Raw genomic sequence first — 18,619 nt, forward strand, 5'->3', positions numbered from 1 at the left:
CGTAGCGCCAACTGCAGGGCCTCAAAAGAGACGGTAAAATAGGGCCTTGCTCGAATCCCTCCTCACACCAAACCACCTAGGGTCCGAATACAACCGCTCCGTTCAAGGGTTCCGAAAACCACTTGCGCAAGACTTAAACTTCCAAATAGGGAACGCATCCCAACAATCCATACATCACACATTTCTATCTTTTCATTACTCAAGCGATCGAAAATCCAATACCCTACCAATTAAGTTTTCCGTTGAGTTAAATGTTTTAAATCAAGATTAGACCAACTTAACAAGATAATAATATCCATATAAGCATGCATCATTAAGATAAAGAAGATAAAGAACATAATCATAACACATACAATATCATGCCAAAATATGATCATAAGCTAATAAGCATTTTCATGAACACAAGAGCATAAAACACCCATGCGCAACAGAATTTCCAGATTCAATATCACACAAGGATTAGAATGAAAGGACTATTTTAGATTTTTCACCGGACATGGCCTTCCTATGGTTCGTAGAGAATTTAATCTAGTTTCCAGAACATTTTTCGGAAATGGGATAGCATTTCTAGATTTTAAGTTATTTAGAAAACATTTCAGCGCTGTCCAGATTTGTCGATCGCTACGAAAATTTGATTTTCTTGCAAACCGCTCACTTTTTTCCAATGAAACCAATTTTAGTTGAAATATAACTCCTTAAGGAAGATTGTGACATAAAATAGAGGTCAAGAATATTTTTCTACATTTTTCTAGAATTTTTGAAAGTGGGTTGCAAAAACAGATTCTAAGGTACAATGCCCAAAACAAGAAGATTTATGAGAAAAGGGGTCCACTAAGGGAAAATTTTTGTTTCTTTTGTGATGAAAACATGCTAACTAACATACATTAAACTCAGAAAATTTTCTTGGAAGTGTGCCTTTGGAAAGTTTGAGAGATTGGTATGAAAAAGATGGTTTTGTGCCGAAATGGGGGAAAATACAAGAGAGGTAGAATCAATACTCAACTCTTAGCATTTTAACACAAGTAACTCATCAATAACACATCTGAAAACATTATTTAGAACCCTTAAGAATATGTATTTGAAAAAGGAAAATGAAAGAGAAGGTTGTGTTGTGGCTTACTTGCTAGGCTTTGAACAATATGGCTCTTCTATTCCTTCCTCTCCCTCTCAAGACTTCTCTCTTGCTCTCCTTCCTCTCCTCTAGGCCGAATGTGTGTGTGAGTGTGTTATTTGTGTTTGCCATGCTAGGGGGTGGTGGTATTTATAGGCAAATTTTGTGTAAAAAGACATAAAAGCCCACTAGTTGGAATTGGATGAAAAATTTAGGATTTGCTTGGAGTCTAATGGAATAGGAGTGATTAGGGAGCTTAATCATGAGATTAGACACTATCTAGTTGGTCCCTAGTTGAAATGAAACTAGTATTGGAAACAAAACCCTAGGTCTAGGGGTACTAGGTGTTAGGGTTTCTAGAATACCATGATTACAATTCTTGAAAATAGGTTCCTCACATCTTCCTAGGGTGGCCGGCCATTGGGAAGGGTGATGGGGCTTATTTTTTATTCAATTTAGGTACTAGGGACACATTCCCCAATGTATATATATATATATTTCAAATTGATTGATGGTACCTATAATATAAAAGTACATGTACTAGTTTTGGCGCAAATCTTGAAATTAATAAAAGAAGTGAGGGCTTGGAATAAAACTTATGTTTTGGAACCTTATTTATGTAGGATTAAATTAAATTAGACTAAGGAACCTAATTCGGCTAGGATATTCCTGTTTTGATAAAAAAAAAAAAATGTTAACCGACAATATTTGAAATAATTCAAAAAACCGAGGGGCTTTAAGAAAATAATTCAAACATTAGGATTTTTAAGAGATTACATTTTTTAGGGGCTTCACAGATGGTTTGGTGTTGAGAGAGAGTAAAGGAGAGGGAGAGAGAGAGAGAGAGAGAGAGAGAGGGAATGTTAGGATTTGAGTGAAATGATACTGTGTATATGATATATGTAAGGAGGGGTATTTTGGTCATCTTACTTGAGTTTGTTCTTTTGAACAAGGTGTTTGAGACCATGGACCTTTAGTCGAAGAAAATTAAAATTTAGATTTATGAACAAAGTACCCAAAAAAAAAATTCCAAAATTACTTTACACTATGTTTGGGAATTTAAGAGAGAAAAGAAAAGAAATGATTATTTAAATTATAAGAGAAAAGAAAAGAAAAAAAAAGAAATGATTGTGATTTATCTCATTCTTGTTTGGATAAGTAAGAAAAAAAATAAAAGAAATAATTATGATTTCTCTCCTTCTTGTTTGGTTAGATTTCATAAGAGAAAAGAAAAGAAATTATTTTATGTTATGTTACCAAAATAATATTTTTATATTTTCAATCATTTTATTTCTTTTCATTTTACAGAGACAAAATTAGTATTATGAAGTATTGGTTTCTTTTCTCTCTTAATCTCTCCATTTTTGGAAAGATTGAAAATGAGGGTTATAAGAGAAATGAGTTTTTCTCTATTTCTTCCCATTTCCATCTACTTACATTATCCACTTTTGGAAATAAAACTCTTAAATATGTATCCAATTTTTTTTTTTAATTGTAACTTTTATCAGTATTTTAACTATTCAAGTTTGGTTTAAATTTTTTTTACGAATTTTATAATTTTTTCAAATTTGGTTCATTTAACTTTTTTATGTTACCAAACTAATAAGCAATTAATAGTTCAATGTAACATTTTCTTTTTTAGATTTGCTTTTCTATGTCAAATAATTTCGCTTTTAACTCTAGCATGGTTGAATTTTTGACAAAATAAAAAATCATACAAACAAGATCAAACAATTCACGGGCAAGTTGTCTATTTAGTTATGACAATATTTGAGTTATGATTCATAAAATATTTAGTTATGTCTTATGTAGTGTTTGCTTATAATTTTTTTTTAAAGTTATAATTCAAAAAATATAAAATTATACTATTTTTTTTAATTATAAGACGAATATAGTAAATACTATTTGAGTAGTGTGTATTATAATTTTTTTTTTCATATATATATATATATTATCGAATAAACTCTAACAAACTTTTCATGTGATGCATAGAAATATATATATATATATATATATATATTTTATCTGTGGAACTTTTCATGCGGTATTCCATCGACATGAGCAAGTCACCTCACAAGGCATGAACAAGTCACTTTCCAATTGAAGCTACCTCGTCAAACCAAACAACATGCTTATTCCTTAAGTCTCGTTTGTTTTCAAAGATAGAATGGAAGAAATTTATAGTAAATGAATTAATAGTGAGAGAATTGATAGTGAAAAAATTAATAGTGAGGAATTGTTAAATTACTTTTATATAAAATAATAAAATAAATAAAAAAATATAAAAAATTAAACATTATATTTTTAAAAAAATTCCCAATATATAAAAAATAAAAAATAAAAAATTCTTATCCTCTCACTATTTTTCTAATACTATCTCTACCTCCTCCTTACTAATCCCCCTTGCAAGGGGACTACTAATACCAAGGGATTAATAGTCTCCTTCCCATCTCTCAAAACAAACACCCAATTAGTAATACTAATGGATTAGTAATCTCAATCCCCTCCTTATAATCCCAAACAAACGGGGCATAATATATGTACTATGAAATGGGAAATCCTAAATCTATGATTTGTTAGGGGTGTTTGGCAAGAGTTGTTTTTTTAATTTTTTGGGTTAAAATCTACAAAAAAAAGATAAAATAGGCTAAAATAGTTAATCAGACAAAATATCACATTAAATCCGTAATCATTTCACTTTTTTTTTCACAAACATCATATCCAACTACAAAAAAAATTCAACTATCTTTTCAAATACAAAAATTTTAGTCTACCAAAATAGTTAAAAACTAAAATAATCTACTAAAATAATAACTTTCCAAACACTCACATAATATTTTGTAGAGGTAGTATTATTGGACTGAGAAAGAAAGCTTGCTTTTAAAGGGTTTAGAGAGGATGTAGAAACCAAGCAATTTCATAGGGGAAATGCTATATACCATATGCACCATATTAGAAAAATGTGTAATTTTATTACAAAATTTTGTAATATTAATTATAAAATGTATAATTTTATTACAAATTAGCGTAATAAAATATATAAAATTTTGTGATTGATGTTACAAAAATTTGTGACTTAATTACGACATTTTTTATTACACTAATTTGTGAAAAAATTATGCATTTTATAATTGATGATATGAAATTTTATAGTAAAATTACATGGTTTGTAGGAGGGTGGTGCACACAGTAACATTTCCCTTTCAGCCGCCGAAATATTGACAATTTCGTCAAGAAATGGCTGCATTTACCATTTCAACATGCGGTTTGCTGTTTATTATGAAGAATATAGACTCATTCTCGTGCATATTAATTGGTGTCAGGAGGGCTATTAGGCTGGCTTTAAAGTCTCTCTTTCCATCTTCCAAAAACATCTATAAAAGCAGTTCTAAGTGGTTACTTATTTCCCATCTCATCAAATCTTTCCACTCTCAAAAGAAGATCGCTTCATTCTCAACAACAAGAAGATCTTTAGTTTCCAAAATGGCATCACAATTTGCTTTGTTATTAGGATTATTGGCTATAACTTGTTCGGTTGCTTTTGCATCTGACAATAATCCTCTTCAAGACTTCTGTGTTGCAGACAACAGTAGCTCAGGTTTTATGTTCTTCATATATACTTTCTTGTTTATTTGGTTTTATTTTCTATTTTTTTCTGTTTTTTATTTTTATTTTCTTGAAAAATGTAGAAAATTGTTTGACGAACAGCTTTTGAATTATTTATTTATTTTTGAAAATAGTTCACTATTTAGGAAACACCAAAGTATATTTTTAATTTTTGAAAATAGTTTTTGCATAAAAATGAAAAACACGAAAAAGAAGATTTTATTTATTAAAAAAAAACCAAACCAATTTATTTGTATACACATCCTATAATAATCTACTTATTGAGTTTTATGGGCCTTAAATCTTTTATTTTTTGTGGTTGTAGTGCTAGTGAATGGTTTGGTGTGCAAGGATCCGAAGCTTGTAGAAGCCAATGATTTCTTGTTTAGAGGGCTACGCTTAGCAGGCAATGTTGGACAATCTTCACTGTATTTAAAAAGATTTAATTCTGTTGTGTACAAAACAACAACCAGAATATAAAGAAATAAAGAAAATGAGAGAATATGTTTGATTACAAAAATCAAACTCGAAATAAAAATAATTAAATAAAAACAGATTTTATTTTGTTACAAAAACAAAATTAAAATCTGATTTAAATAAATAAAAACAACACCGAAAATAAATTAAATAACTTACTTGATTTAATTTCTTTGAATTATTTTCTGATCAAGTCCAGTGTTTGACACTGTGTCCTTAAGACAGATTCGTCCTCTCCACGGTGCTTTCAGAATTTGGACGTCTATCTCCCAGGATAAAATGATCTACTACAAACAATAGCAGCACTACAAATTGTTTGCCTTACGAACACACTAAGTGTTTACACTCTTTCTGACAAGTAAATAATGCAGCAAAATGAAGAGGAAGTTTGCAGAATTATGAAGGACGAAAATTAGAGTTACAAAATCCAAATGAGGGTGGTCCTATTTATAGATGTGAAGGTGGCTCTTGGATTTGAAATAAACAGGTATGTAACTCTTGGTTTTGAATTGAACAGGTATCATACCTGTTGGGTTTTGAATTCAAACAGATTTGAATTAAATCAAACAGATAGTAAAACGGGAAGGGCCCTGTTTGGGTGTGCATTAATTCCAAAACAGTTTATTTTTGTTTGAAACCGGGAAGGGCCCTGTTTGGGTGAACAAATAATCCAAACCAATTTAATTTGAATTATGGATTTTATTTTAATAAAAAATAAAATTAAATTCAAATGTTTTTGGCCCAAAAAGATTAGAAGCCCAACCCAACCACACACCACGCACCCGCGCCCAAGCCCAGGCCCAGCCCAGCCCGCCCGACCGACCGGACGGACGGCGGCGGCGGCGCGCGCGTGCGCGTGTGTGGTGATTTTTGGGTCCAATGGGTCTAGCCCATTTTGCCCATAACCTCTCCCTCTAAAACACTTGGGTACCCCTTGGGGCACACCCCAAGAATCACACCCTAAGCCTTATAAACCCTTTCAAAACCTCCCACCAAATCAATGTGGGACAAGCTAATTTACAACCTTAAGGAATTTCCACCAAAACTCCATTTCCATGGAGCACACTTTGGCTTCAATTTCCCATTCACTCGGTAATGGTTTTGAGCAACCAAATATACCACGTGAATCACAACGCGGCATAGAACGCGTTACCACTTTGACTCGAGTAAATCGACACTCGGGGCCCACCTAAAAAATAGACCAAACTTGAGGAAAAAAAATAACCATTTCCAACAATCCCCCACATGAATGGAATTTGATGACAACGGAAATGCAACAATATGCAGACTTAACGAAAGAGTATAAGTCGAAAATATCTTGCATCAGGATAGGTAGTTTTCGGCTTTGAACCTTCCCTAGTGATAACCTATCGGACTTACTGGCTAACCAATGGACGCGATGCCTTGAATTGTTCAGCCGTTTGTGTAAGCCAAGACAATAGATTTCACACAAAATATCTTCTAACACATCGTGGTTCTCACTGTTGTGTTCATTTTGGCCTTGAACGCACCTGGTTTTCATAAGTGTTTCTAGAGAATTTAGCCTCTTCATTCTCATAGAACCGGCCCCAGTTCAACACTCATATAGGTGATTCTTATTGTGAGTATCTCTTTATACTCGTCTTGATTTTATGCCTTAATCAAGATATAAGTAATCATTAAAAGCAAAGCTTATCCTTATACCCCTGCAGACAACATATGTTGCAGATATCACTCTCACCATAGGAATGGGTAGGAATTTTAATCCCTTGGTGATTTCTGGCGAGCCATACATAACTTAGTTGTCCCTTTGAACTTAGTTCTTGGGATCTCCAGTCATATAAGTAGGGTTACCATTATGACGACTCTTATGTAATAGGCTTTAATCCCATCCCCTTTGATGAACTATACACTAGCTCTTTTGTCAAACCTTTTGTTAACGGATCCGCAATATTCTCTTTAGATTTTATATAATCTATTGAGATTATTCCGTTTGACAACAATTGCCTTACGGTATTATGTCGACGACGAATATGTCGTGACTTACCGTTATACATGTGATTCTGTGCCCTGCCTATTGCAGATTGACTATCACAATGAATGCAAATAGCTGGCACAGGTTTTGGCCACATTGGAATGTCTTCTAAGAAGTGACGAAGCCATTCTGCTTCTTCACCTGCTTTGTCTAAAGCAATGAACTCGGATTCCATTGTGGATCATGCGATGCAAGTTTGTTTCGTGGACTTCCAAGAAACAGCAGCGCCTCCTAGAGTAAAGACATATCCACTAGTGGATTTTGAATCTTTAGTATCCGATATCCAATTGGCATCACAATAGCCTTCGAGTACTGCTGGATATCGAGTAAAGTTCAAACCATGATCACGAGTAAATCTTAGATATCTAAGAACTCGAATGATCGCTTTCCAATGGTCTTCTCCAGGGTTACTAGTGTACCTACTCAATTTACTTATAGCATAAGCTATATCAGGACGAGTACAATTCATTAGGTACATTAGGCTTCCAATGATTTGGGAGTATTTTAACTGAGACACTGCATCACCTTTATTTTTCGATAAATAAAGACTGATGTCTACAGGTGTTCTAGCTAAATTCAAATCATCCTTGATAAATTTATCAAGAATTTTCTCAATATAATGAGATTGAGATAATGCATATCCGTCAGATGTTTTAGTAATTTTCATTCCTAATATAACATCTGCGACCCCCATATCTTTCATATCAAATCTTTTGTTAAGCATCTGCTTAGTTGATTTGATCATGTTTTGACTGCTTCCAATGATAAGCATGTCATCCACATAAAGACAAACTATGACATATCCTTGGTCAGTGTTTTTTACATAGACGCATTTGTCACATTCGTTTATCTTAAACCCATTAGTAAGCATTGCATGATCAAATTTTTCATGCCATTGCTTAGGTGCTTGTTTTAATCCATAAAGGGATTTTACAAGTCGACAAACTTTCTTTTCTTGCCCTGATACTACAAACCCTTCGGGTTGTTCCATATAGATCTCTTCATTTAGATCACCGTTTAAGAAAGCTGTCTTAACATCCATTTGATGTATTTCTAAATTAAACAACGCTGCTATAGCAATAAGCATGCGAATGGATGTTATTCTTGTCACAGGGGAATATGTGTCAAAATAATCCAGACCTTCCTTTTGTCTGTAACCTTTAACAACAAGTCTTGCTTTATACTTGTCAATTGAACCATCTGCTTTCATTTTTCTCTTGAATATCCATTTATATCCAAGAGGTTTAGAACCTGGTGGAAGATCCACCAATGCCCAAGTATGATTCTGCATAATGGATTCAATTTCATTATTAACAGCCTCTTTCCACAAAGATGCTTCAGGACCTGTCATTGCTGCCTTAAAGCTTTGAGGTTCATTTTTCTAACAAATATGTAAGAAAATCTGGACCAAAGGATTTTGATGTTCTTGCTCTTTTACTTCGTCTAGGTTCATCATTAGTTAAATCCTGTTGGTCAAGACTATTATTAGTCTCTTGTATTTGATTGTCATTAGTCTCTTGACTTTGTGTACAATCATAAGTTCTTTTCTGTGAACTTAATTCCTGTCCTTTCTTGTAAGGAAAGACATGTTCAAAAAACACAGCATTCCTTGACTCTATAATAGTGTTCACATTTATATCAGGTATATCTGATTTATAAGTCAGAAACCGATATGCACTACTATTCTGAGCATAATCAATAAACACACAGTCTATTGTTTTTGGTCCAATCTTAGTCTTTTTAAGAATAGGAACTTCAACTTTTGCCAAACACCCCCACACTTTTAAGTATTTGTAGGAAGGTGGTCGACCTTTCCACAATTCATAAGGAATGCTTTTGGTTTTCCTGTGGGGTATTCTATTAAGAACATAATTAGCAGACAATATTGCTTCCACCCACAAGTTCTGTGGTAAACCTGAACTTAGTAATATGGCATTCATCATTTCTTTTAGGGTTCTATTCTTCCTTTCAGCAATTTCATTTTGCTGTGGAGAATAAGGGGCTGTAGTTTGGTGAATAATGCCATGTTGTGCACAAAATTCATTTAATGGTGCATCATATTCACCACCCCTATCACTTCTATTATAAATCAATGAATTTTTAAAACAAATTCAAAATAATTATGACTACTTAAGTCAGAATTAATGTTTTGACAAAATCATATCCTCATAAAAAATTTTGCCTAAGAATCAAACAATTCAAAAACCCATTTGATTAAATACATTCTTGCAACTTAATAACAAATAAATGTCACTGTCATAAAAATATTTGTGACAGAAGAAAATTAAATTATCTCAACTAATGCAAGAGATACACCCCCATATTAATAAAATGGTTCATGGTTTTAACAAATTCTACTACGCAAGTAAAATAATTATTAATGACATCTCATGTCACATAATTCAATAATCAACATAAAAGATTTCTTAAATTACTTCCCAATTAAACGGACCGATATAATTACATACATCTTCATGTTTAAATTTCTCTGGTGTTCAAACACCCATTCAAAATTGATTAGAAATATTCAAATTAACATGCTTATGTCCAAAGTCGATATAACAATTTATCATTCCAAATCACTTGAAATTATTGTTAAGAAATAACTTGAGTTGATATCATACATGCATATCAAACGCATCAACAAAAAATAATGAATTTAACAAAATAAATTAATCATGCACGATCCCATCACTTGCATCATGAAATAAAAGGATTTTCAACTCATAAATAAAATCCAACGCATTTATACTTTAAACTTCAAAATTACAAAGCATACCTTCATTTAACAAGTTTGATTTGTACATAAATAAATAAATTAAATATGCATTAAAATGTTCTTGTGAATATATATATATATATATATATATTTTCCGACTCAAGTGCAGAAACAATTCAAGACTATGAATCCACATTGTAATAAAATAAAATTAGTTTGTAAAACTAATATTTTACTCTAGAAACAAATTCTACCATGAAAAATCACGATGAACTATGATAAAGTCAAAAGAATTAACACTTTTTCACAAAGGGTTCAAAAAATAAGTGGTCTACCAAAAGAAACCATAAGTCACTTATAAAATTAACAGATTGTGACCGAGTCACAAAGTTACATGATTGATTAACAAAATTAATTTTCTAGTTACTAAAACTAGAAAATAAATTACAATACAAAATAATTTTATTTTCCTTGTTACTAAAACTAGTAAAATAAAATACCGAAATAATATCTGATTACAAAAATCAGAAAACCAAACCATAAATTAATTTTCTAGTTACTTAAACCAGAAAATAAATTATAACACAAAATCATTTTATTTTTCTTGTTACTAAAACTAGAAAATAAAATACCACAAAACTTATCTGATTACAAAAATCAGAACAAACACAAAATAATTTTCTAGTTACCAAAATTAGAAAATAAATTAAAACACAAAATAATTTTCTAGTTACTAAAACCAGAAAATAATTATAACAACAAAATAATTTTATTTTCCTTGTTACTAAAACTAGAAAAATAAAATATCACAAGAATTTTCTGTAATACCAAATAATATTCTGAATTGTTAATGACACCAGTATCGTACTACTAGTTGTTGTCAAAGAAAAGAGACAGTATATTACTACTATCTGTCAAATAGCATAAATCACTATTTGTTTTTCCAACCAGAATATTAATTTGAAAACACAGAAAATTAAATACAATGAAGATACCCAAAAAGGATTCTGTCTTAAGATTGTTGGACAATCTTCACTGTATTTAAAAAGATTTAATTCTGTTGTGTACAAAACAACAACCAGAATATAAAGAAATAAAGAAAATGAGAGAATATGTTTGATTACAAAAATCAAACTCGAAATAAAAATAATTAAATAAAAACAGATTTTATTTTGTTACAAAAACAAAATTAAAATCTGATTTAAATAAATAAAAACAACACCGAAAATAAATTAAATAACTTACTTGATTTAATTTCTTTGAATTATTTTCTGATCAAGTCCAGTGTTTGACACTGTGTCCTTAAGACAGATTCGTCCTCTCCACGGTGCTTTCAGAATTTGGACGTCTATCTCCTAGGATAAAATGATCTACTACAAACAATAGCAGCACTACAAATTGTTTGCCTTACGAACACACTAAGTGTTTACACTCTTTCTGACAAGTAAATAATGCAGCAAAATGAAGAGGAAGTTTGCAGAATTATGAAGGACGAAAATTAGAGTTACAAAATCCAAATGAGGGTGGTCCTATTTATAGATGTGAAGGTGGCTCTTGGATTTGAAATAAACAGGTATGTAACTCTTGGTTTTGAATTGAACAGGTATCATACCTGTTGGGTTTTGAATTCAAACAGATTTGAATTAAATCAAACAGATAGTAAAACGGGAAGGGCCCTGTTTGGGTGTGCATTAATTCCAAAACAGTTTATTTCTGTTTGAAACCGGGAAGGGCCCTGTTTGGGTGAACAAATAATCCAAACCAATTTAATTTGAATTATGGATTTTATTTTAATAAAAAATAAAATTAAATTCAAATGTTTTTGGCCCAAAAAGATTAGAAGCCCAACCACACACCAGCGCCCAAGCCCAGCCCAGCCCGCCCGACCGGACGGCGGCGGCGCGCGCGTGTGGTGATTTTTGGGTCCAATGGGTCTAGCCCATTTTGCCCATAACCTCTCCCTCTAAAACACTTGGGTACCCCTTGGGGCACACCCCAAGAATCACACCCTAAGCCTTATAAACCCTTTCAAAACCTCCCACCAAATCAATGTGGGACAAGCTAATTTACAACCTTAAGGAATTTCCACCAAAACTCCATTTCCATGGAGCACACTTTGGCTTCAATTTCCCATTCACTCGGTAATGGTTTTGAGCAACCAAATATACCACGTGAATCACAACGCGGCATAGAACGCGTTACCACTTTGACTCGAGTAAATCGACACTCGGGGCCCACCTAAAAAATAGACCAAACTTGAGGAAAAAAAATAACCATTTCCAACAGGCAATACATCGAATGCAGTTGGATCGAAGGTGAATTTAGTAAATGTTGAACAATTTCCAGCGCTTAACACTCTTGGCATTTCCATGGCCCGCGTTGACTACGCACCATTGGGCATCAACCCTCCCCACATACATCCTCGGGCCACTGAAATTTTGACTGTCATTGAAGGGAGCCTACAAGTAGGGTTTGTCACCTCTAACCCAGAAAATCGTTTCATCACAAAGCTACTTCAGAAGGGTGATGTGTTTGTATTCCCGATGGGTCTTATCCATTTCCAGCGTAATGTTGGACATGGTAATGCAATAGCCATTTCAGCACTTAGTAGCCAAAATCCTGGTATTATTACCATTGCAAATGCTGTCTTTGGGTCAAAACCTGCAATCTCCAGTGATCTTCTCTCAAAGGCTTTCCAAGTGGATAAAAATATAATTGTTCGTATGGAGTCTCAATTCTAAACATTCATTCCAAAGCAACAAATCAAAAAGAATGTCTAGGCCAATTGTTTCAAGATTTTAGAATTTTTATATTTTACTTTATTGTTCAGCTAGTTGATTTGTTTTTTTGTACCAAAACAATAGTCTAGGAAGGTTGATTTGTTATTCTTTGATTGATTTTTCCAAATATAAATAAAAGAATGCAATAAGTTTGTAAACTTCATTACTTTTACAGCGTAGAATATTCTGAGTTTGTTAAATATTTCATTGTTTTTCGTGTATATCAAGATTTGATATATCCGGTTATTATTATTATTTCCTTCGAGAAAGAAGTTCATTGCCATCAAAATATGCATGTATGTCATCATTCAAGGTCGTTGATATGACCTTAAATTGGGGTGAAGTTCAAGGTTAGTGTAGCCAAAAAGGAAAAAACAAAAAGAAAAAAAAGAAAAGAAGAAGAAAAAAAAAACCTTTAGAAAATGATAATTTCGTACAAGTTATTAAAAACAATATATAGATTGATATCAATGATTTCTTAATACTTATCTCAATTGTTTCGTACAATTTTATTGTTCCATAATTAGGAACTATTATTTTAAGGAATTTTATTAGTTGATAAAAAATCTACTTCTATGTTTTTTTATAATGAAAAAAACAAACTAATGACATTTGGATATCAAATCAATAGAACTCAACCGGCCGGCGGCGTGCGTGATGGATTTGGATCAAACTCACATTGTCCATAACTCCATTCCTTACAAAACTTAGGGTGCCTTTGGGGTCTATTCCAAGTATGCTAACCTAGAGTTTATATACTCATATAAACTTTCTTTTTGTTTTAATGTAGGACAAGCCATTTAAGGAGCAAACCCACTTTGTCTATTCAACTTCTATTTTCACGAATTTGAAAATGATATCAATTTCCCATTCACTTGACAATGTTTTTGACGAACCATCTTCAAGGCATGATTCAACACGTGACAAAGAACACATTGCCACTTAGACCCACCTCAAATGGCACATGGGTCCCGATTCAATTTGGGCTCAAAGTTGCCCAAAAATAAGCCAAGAAACTCAAACTTTCCAACAATTTTTTTCTCTCATTTATTCGCTAATTATCAACCAATCATCTTATTGACATATCATTGAGTCTAGAAAATGGGTTCAAAAAATAGGCTTATATATCATTTTCCTAAGATTTTATACTTCTTATATTATTGAAAGTTGCATTTATGTAGTGTTTAGTATATAATAAGAAGAATTTGATGTGTCTTTGCACATTCTATAAAAGTTGGTTTGGAAAAATATTACTAAATTTTTAAGTATGCTTTGTCAATTTTTATGGAATACTTTTATAGGTAGAAACAATTTTTTATTGAATTGAATTTTCCAGCTTAGAGCAATAGAATTGAACCGAATTTGACTATTTTTTGTGATTTGGTTTTGGTTCAGTTTCAAAGGTTATATAGTTCGATTTGGTTCTTAAATTTCTTAATTTTGCTTAAAATCAAACCAACATGTTCCATGAACACCACTACTTGGTGTCTTGGTTGGTGCTGGGCTTTGGGTGTGTTTAATATGCAAGTGGTTTTGGAGGCAACTATGGGGTCATTTTTGAATTTTGAAAATAATCATAGATGACACTGGGAACTTTTGTTATGTGTAGTGGCGGATGGCTATAAATGGGGTAATCTTGATAATACTTTCAAAAGCAAGAGAGTTCAGTGTAATTATTAAAACTACATGGGAGGACCTTGCAATTACGCAAAACCTCAGGGGAGGTTAGTGTTATTTACCTTTTTTTTTTTTTGTTGTTGTGTATTCTAAGTAATTGGTCTCGATCTTTTAGCATGATCAATACCTCTTGTCATTCCAAAGATGAGGTTCAAATCTTGGTTGAATTACATGTATGATGTATATGTCTTTCTTTAATAGAAAGAAATAAACACAAATAATTAGTGAAGCTGTTTTGTTGTAGGTTGAGCAAATGAGAGCAACCAACTACTTTGGTTGTTGCTACTGTTGAAACTTTTTTTTTTTTTTTTAAAATAGCCAAAAGGAAAATTTATTGACAATGATCAAGCAAATACATTGACAATTATCAATAAAAAGATAGCCCGATCCCAGCTAAGTTGGCACCGAGAAACAAAACAAAGAGATAGAAATCACCACCCACCCACAGTTGGTAAGACACCAACCCAAAGCACAAGGGAGAACTATAACAGCAGCCCAATACAATTTTACTCCCCAAACTGCATCTGATTTGGCTTAGATTGGTCAAGAAGTCCAGAGTAGTGAAGTGAGAATCCTTAAATCTTTGATTAAGCCACATTGCAATTCTAATCTTAATCAAATCACAAACTTCCTCTAACTTAGGTGTAGCAGAGTAAAAAATGCACTCATTTCTAAGTTTCCACAATGACCACAAGACTGCCAAGGGGATGACCTTCAAAATCAATTTTTCTTTTCTGTTCAATTGATCACAATTCCACCAATGAAGTACAACTTCCACAGAATCTGGAAAAGCTCCTTGTATCTTCCACCAATTCAACATTGCAGTCCAAACCTTCCATGAAAAATGACAATGTAGCAACACATGACAGATCGATTCATTCTCTACTCTACAGAAGACACAAAGGGCTGGTGCATTAGCTTGAATCACTCCAATTTTTTGAAGAAAGTCTGCTGACTTGACTTTGAAAAAAGTTTACTGAAACTTAATGAAACAATTCTGAAATCTATTTTGTTTTGTTCAAGATATCAATAACCCACCTGCTGCAACACATGGTGGGTGAAGCGAAACTACATGGAGAACAAAAAATGGCCGAGTTGTGACTAGTTGAAAATTGAAATAATTATATTTTTCTTCCTATGTTATTGCAGCTATCGTACTACGAGATTGGATTTTCTAGTTGTTTTTTGACCTATTGGCTTTTTGAAAAGCGAAAAAAGCTAATGTAATTGGGAAGTTACTAAAAAATCTCTTTTTTGTGATGTAACATTTGCCTATTTTAGCTGTTGATGACGAACAAGCTTTTTGCTTTTTTGCCCTTTTTTTTAAGCCTAATAGTTGGCTTGTTTAGCACATTCCAAACACCCCCTTAATCTGATATGTTGCAAACTAGATGTTTATCTTTATTCCTATGACATGTGTGTGCATGCATAAAAATCCTTATCTAATTTGAATGCCTTTTTGTTTTTGTGGGTACATCACTTGGAATATTTGGATTGGATAGAAGTTTGAAATGATTGTCTGTTTCTGAAACCATCATTCCCTGCATTCATAGAAACATAATTCACCTTGTCTATGCTGAAACTATCTGATTGGAATAGTCGATATCAGCAAAAGTTTGGATTTGTTTTTCTTATATGTGCCTTGTAGACACCCCATTTTTGACCGACCTTAAGTCTCAGACGTCACCAGTTGAGCGCTCGGTGATATTGCATATTGCGCTCGTTCAGAAGTTTCAGAGTCCCGGCTGCAAGCCTCGCCTCCGGACTTCCGGACTCTTTCGTGCCTTGCCTCGGTTTGCGAATTAGGCTCTATTTTCTCTTCCCAAAAGGAGGGAGAGGTCTCCTAGATCATCTCTTAGTGGCCGTAGGCTACGTTTTGTGGTCGTAGGCCATTTTTCCCGTTTGGAGCCCGGTTTCGATTTTTTCGGAGCCGACGGCCGTGTGCCTCGGTTCGGGACCGCCTAACCATCTCCGTTTGCTTCGGTTTTTGGTACACACCTTATTTACTCCCTTTTGGGGGACACTGTGGCCCAAGAGACCAACTTCGTGGTCAAACGCCACCTCCGGTGCTTAACAGCCCATTTTCGGGGCCTCGGGCCGCGCATTTCGGTCCCCCGAACCTCCGTTTTGCATCCGTTTTGGTTCATTTTTGGTGGAGACTTTATTTTCATAGTTAGGAAGCTTGTAGGAGGGTGGGAGGCCAGCAATTGTTCTGAAAAGCCAGTTTTATTCCTTCATCGCCCTCCGACGCCCGTTTTCCTCACTAAAAAGCCATTGTTGACCACCCCGGAGCCACTTTCTTGAACCCTAAACCCTATATTTGTGTTGTACACACCTAGGAGGCCACCAATATTTGGTGGCCGACTAGTAATTGTGCCTGACCCTTTTGACCCCCTCTAAAAAATGGTCTTTTCTCTCTCCTGGTTCACTTTTTTTTTGGGTTTCAACCACATAGTTGTGTTGTGCACACATGGGAGGCCACCTTTTGAGGTGGCCGACCAGTAATTTTGCTTGACCCCGTTGACCCTTGGTCGGCCGGCCATGGGAGGTGGTCGGCCGACCACCTGAACCCTCAAAACCTGGCCGGCCATGACCCTCACTCCCTGTTCCTTCCAGTTGTGACCTCTTTTTCCCCCTAGATCCTGTATCCGGGGGTGCCCTTTTGGGGGAAAATTTGAATTCATTTTCCCCCCTTTTTCCTCCCCTCCTTTGCCTATATAACCAGCCCCTCAGCTGCATTTTGAGGGGTTACAAAAATTTGGTCTTGAGCCCTTGCACTCAATCTCTCTCTCCCTCTATTCCAACCCTCAAAACCACCTTGCTCCTACACCATTTCTACACCACCTCATAGCACCACACCTCCATCCTCCATTCCAGAAACTTGAGGTTGCTTTCCAGAGGTGAAAAACTCCCAAACTTGGCTCAAAAGTTGTTGGAGCATTGGTCTACAAGGGTGAGTCACTTTCTTCCCTTTTCTAGTCTTTTTTTTCTTTGTATATAAGCCTTAGTTTCTTGCATTTTTGGGCTCCGACCCTAACTGTAAATAGTCATATTTTGAGCCCCTTTTCATGTTTGATTAAGGGTCTTTCTCTGTTTGAGGCCTCCTGCTATCACTTGCTTCTTTAACTCTCTTTTAGGCCTTATTTTTGCATAGTATTTTTGGCCTGTTTGTGAACTGTTTTGGACTTTTTCATAAACTTTAAAATACCTTTTTTTGAGCCCCTGTTCAATATTGTAGAAGGGTTCCTCACTGTTTGAGGCCAGCAGCTATCACTTGCTTCTTTAACTCTCTTTTAGGCCTTATTTTTGCATAGTATTTTAGGCCTATTTTTGAGTTGTTTTGGACTTTTTCATAAACTGTAAAATAGCTTTTTTTGAGCCCGTCTTCAACATTGTTGAAGGGCTCTCCTCTGTTTGAGTCCTCCTGTTATCACTTACTTCTTTATCTCTCTTTTATGCCAATTCTTGCATGATATTTTAGGCATATTTTTGAGTTGTTTTGGACTTTTTAATAAACTGTAAAATACCTTTTTTTGAGCCCCTCTTTAACATTGTTGAAGGGCTCTCCTCTGTTTGAGAACAGCAGCTGCCACTTGTCTCTTTACCCATCTTTTAGGCCTTTTCTTGCATGATAGTTTGGCCTTATTTGTGATTATTTTCGTGGCTTGATGTAAACTGTAAAGTGCCTTTTTTTGAGCCCCTATTCAACTTTTTTGAAGGGCTCTTTGCCATTTGGGGCCATCTGCTGTCCCTTTGTGTTTAATCTCTATTTTAGGGCCATTTTTTCATGATAGATTAGCCCTATTTGTGTTCATTTTTGAGGCTTGTTATAAACTAAAAATATGCATTTTTTGGGACTTTCTTGCATCTGTATTCATGCTTCATGATCAAATAATGCATGTTTTGTATAGCTATAGGCCAATGCGTATGCCTAGTTTTGTGTTTCGGGGCCATTCCATGCATCGGGTGCCATGTTTCCATGTTTCGGGATCATTTTGCATCACATTTCAGTGCTGAAACTTGCATGTTTGTATGCCATATTTCGTGCCTTGCCATGCCTTGTTAGAGTGGCATTTGTGCCTTAGGATCGGTCCTCGGTTTGCGTGCATGCGTGCACGCATTTCGAGTGCCTCATTTCCATCTCATGGCTACTGATGTGAGTGTGGCTGAGGTCCACTCATGTTGGTGTAAGTCCATTGTGCATTGTGCATTGTGTATGCCATTACATTTCATAG

General features: G+C 34.3%; 1 protein-coding gene across 1 annotated transcript; it reads left to right on the forward strand.

The window, feature by feature from the left end:
• The first annotated feature begins 2,829 nt into the window (after positions 1-2,829).
• On the forward strand, positions 2,830-12,865 carry LOC114312467 (putative germin-like protein 2-1). Its single transcript, XM_082869238.1, has 3 exons — positions 2,830-4,709; positions 5,043-5,123; positions 12,214-12,865. The coding sequence occupies exons 1-3, from the start codon at positions 4,349-4,351 to the stop codon at positions 12,666-12,668; spliced, it is 897 nt and encodes a 298-aa protein (XP_082725364.1). The 5' UTR covers positions 2,830-4,348; the 3' UTR covers positions 12,669-12,865.
• The last annotated feature ends 5,754 nt before the right edge of the window (positions 12,866-18,619 follow it).

The sequence above is a fragment of the Camellia sinensis genome, chromosome 5 (assembly GCF_055761805.1).
Source record: "Camellia sinensis isolate YWXY chromosome 5, ASM5576180v1, whole genome shotgun sequence".
NCBI classification, from domain to species: domain Eukaryota; kingdom Viridiplantae; phylum Streptophyta; class Magnoliopsida; order Ericales; family Theaceae; genus Camellia; species Camellia sinensis.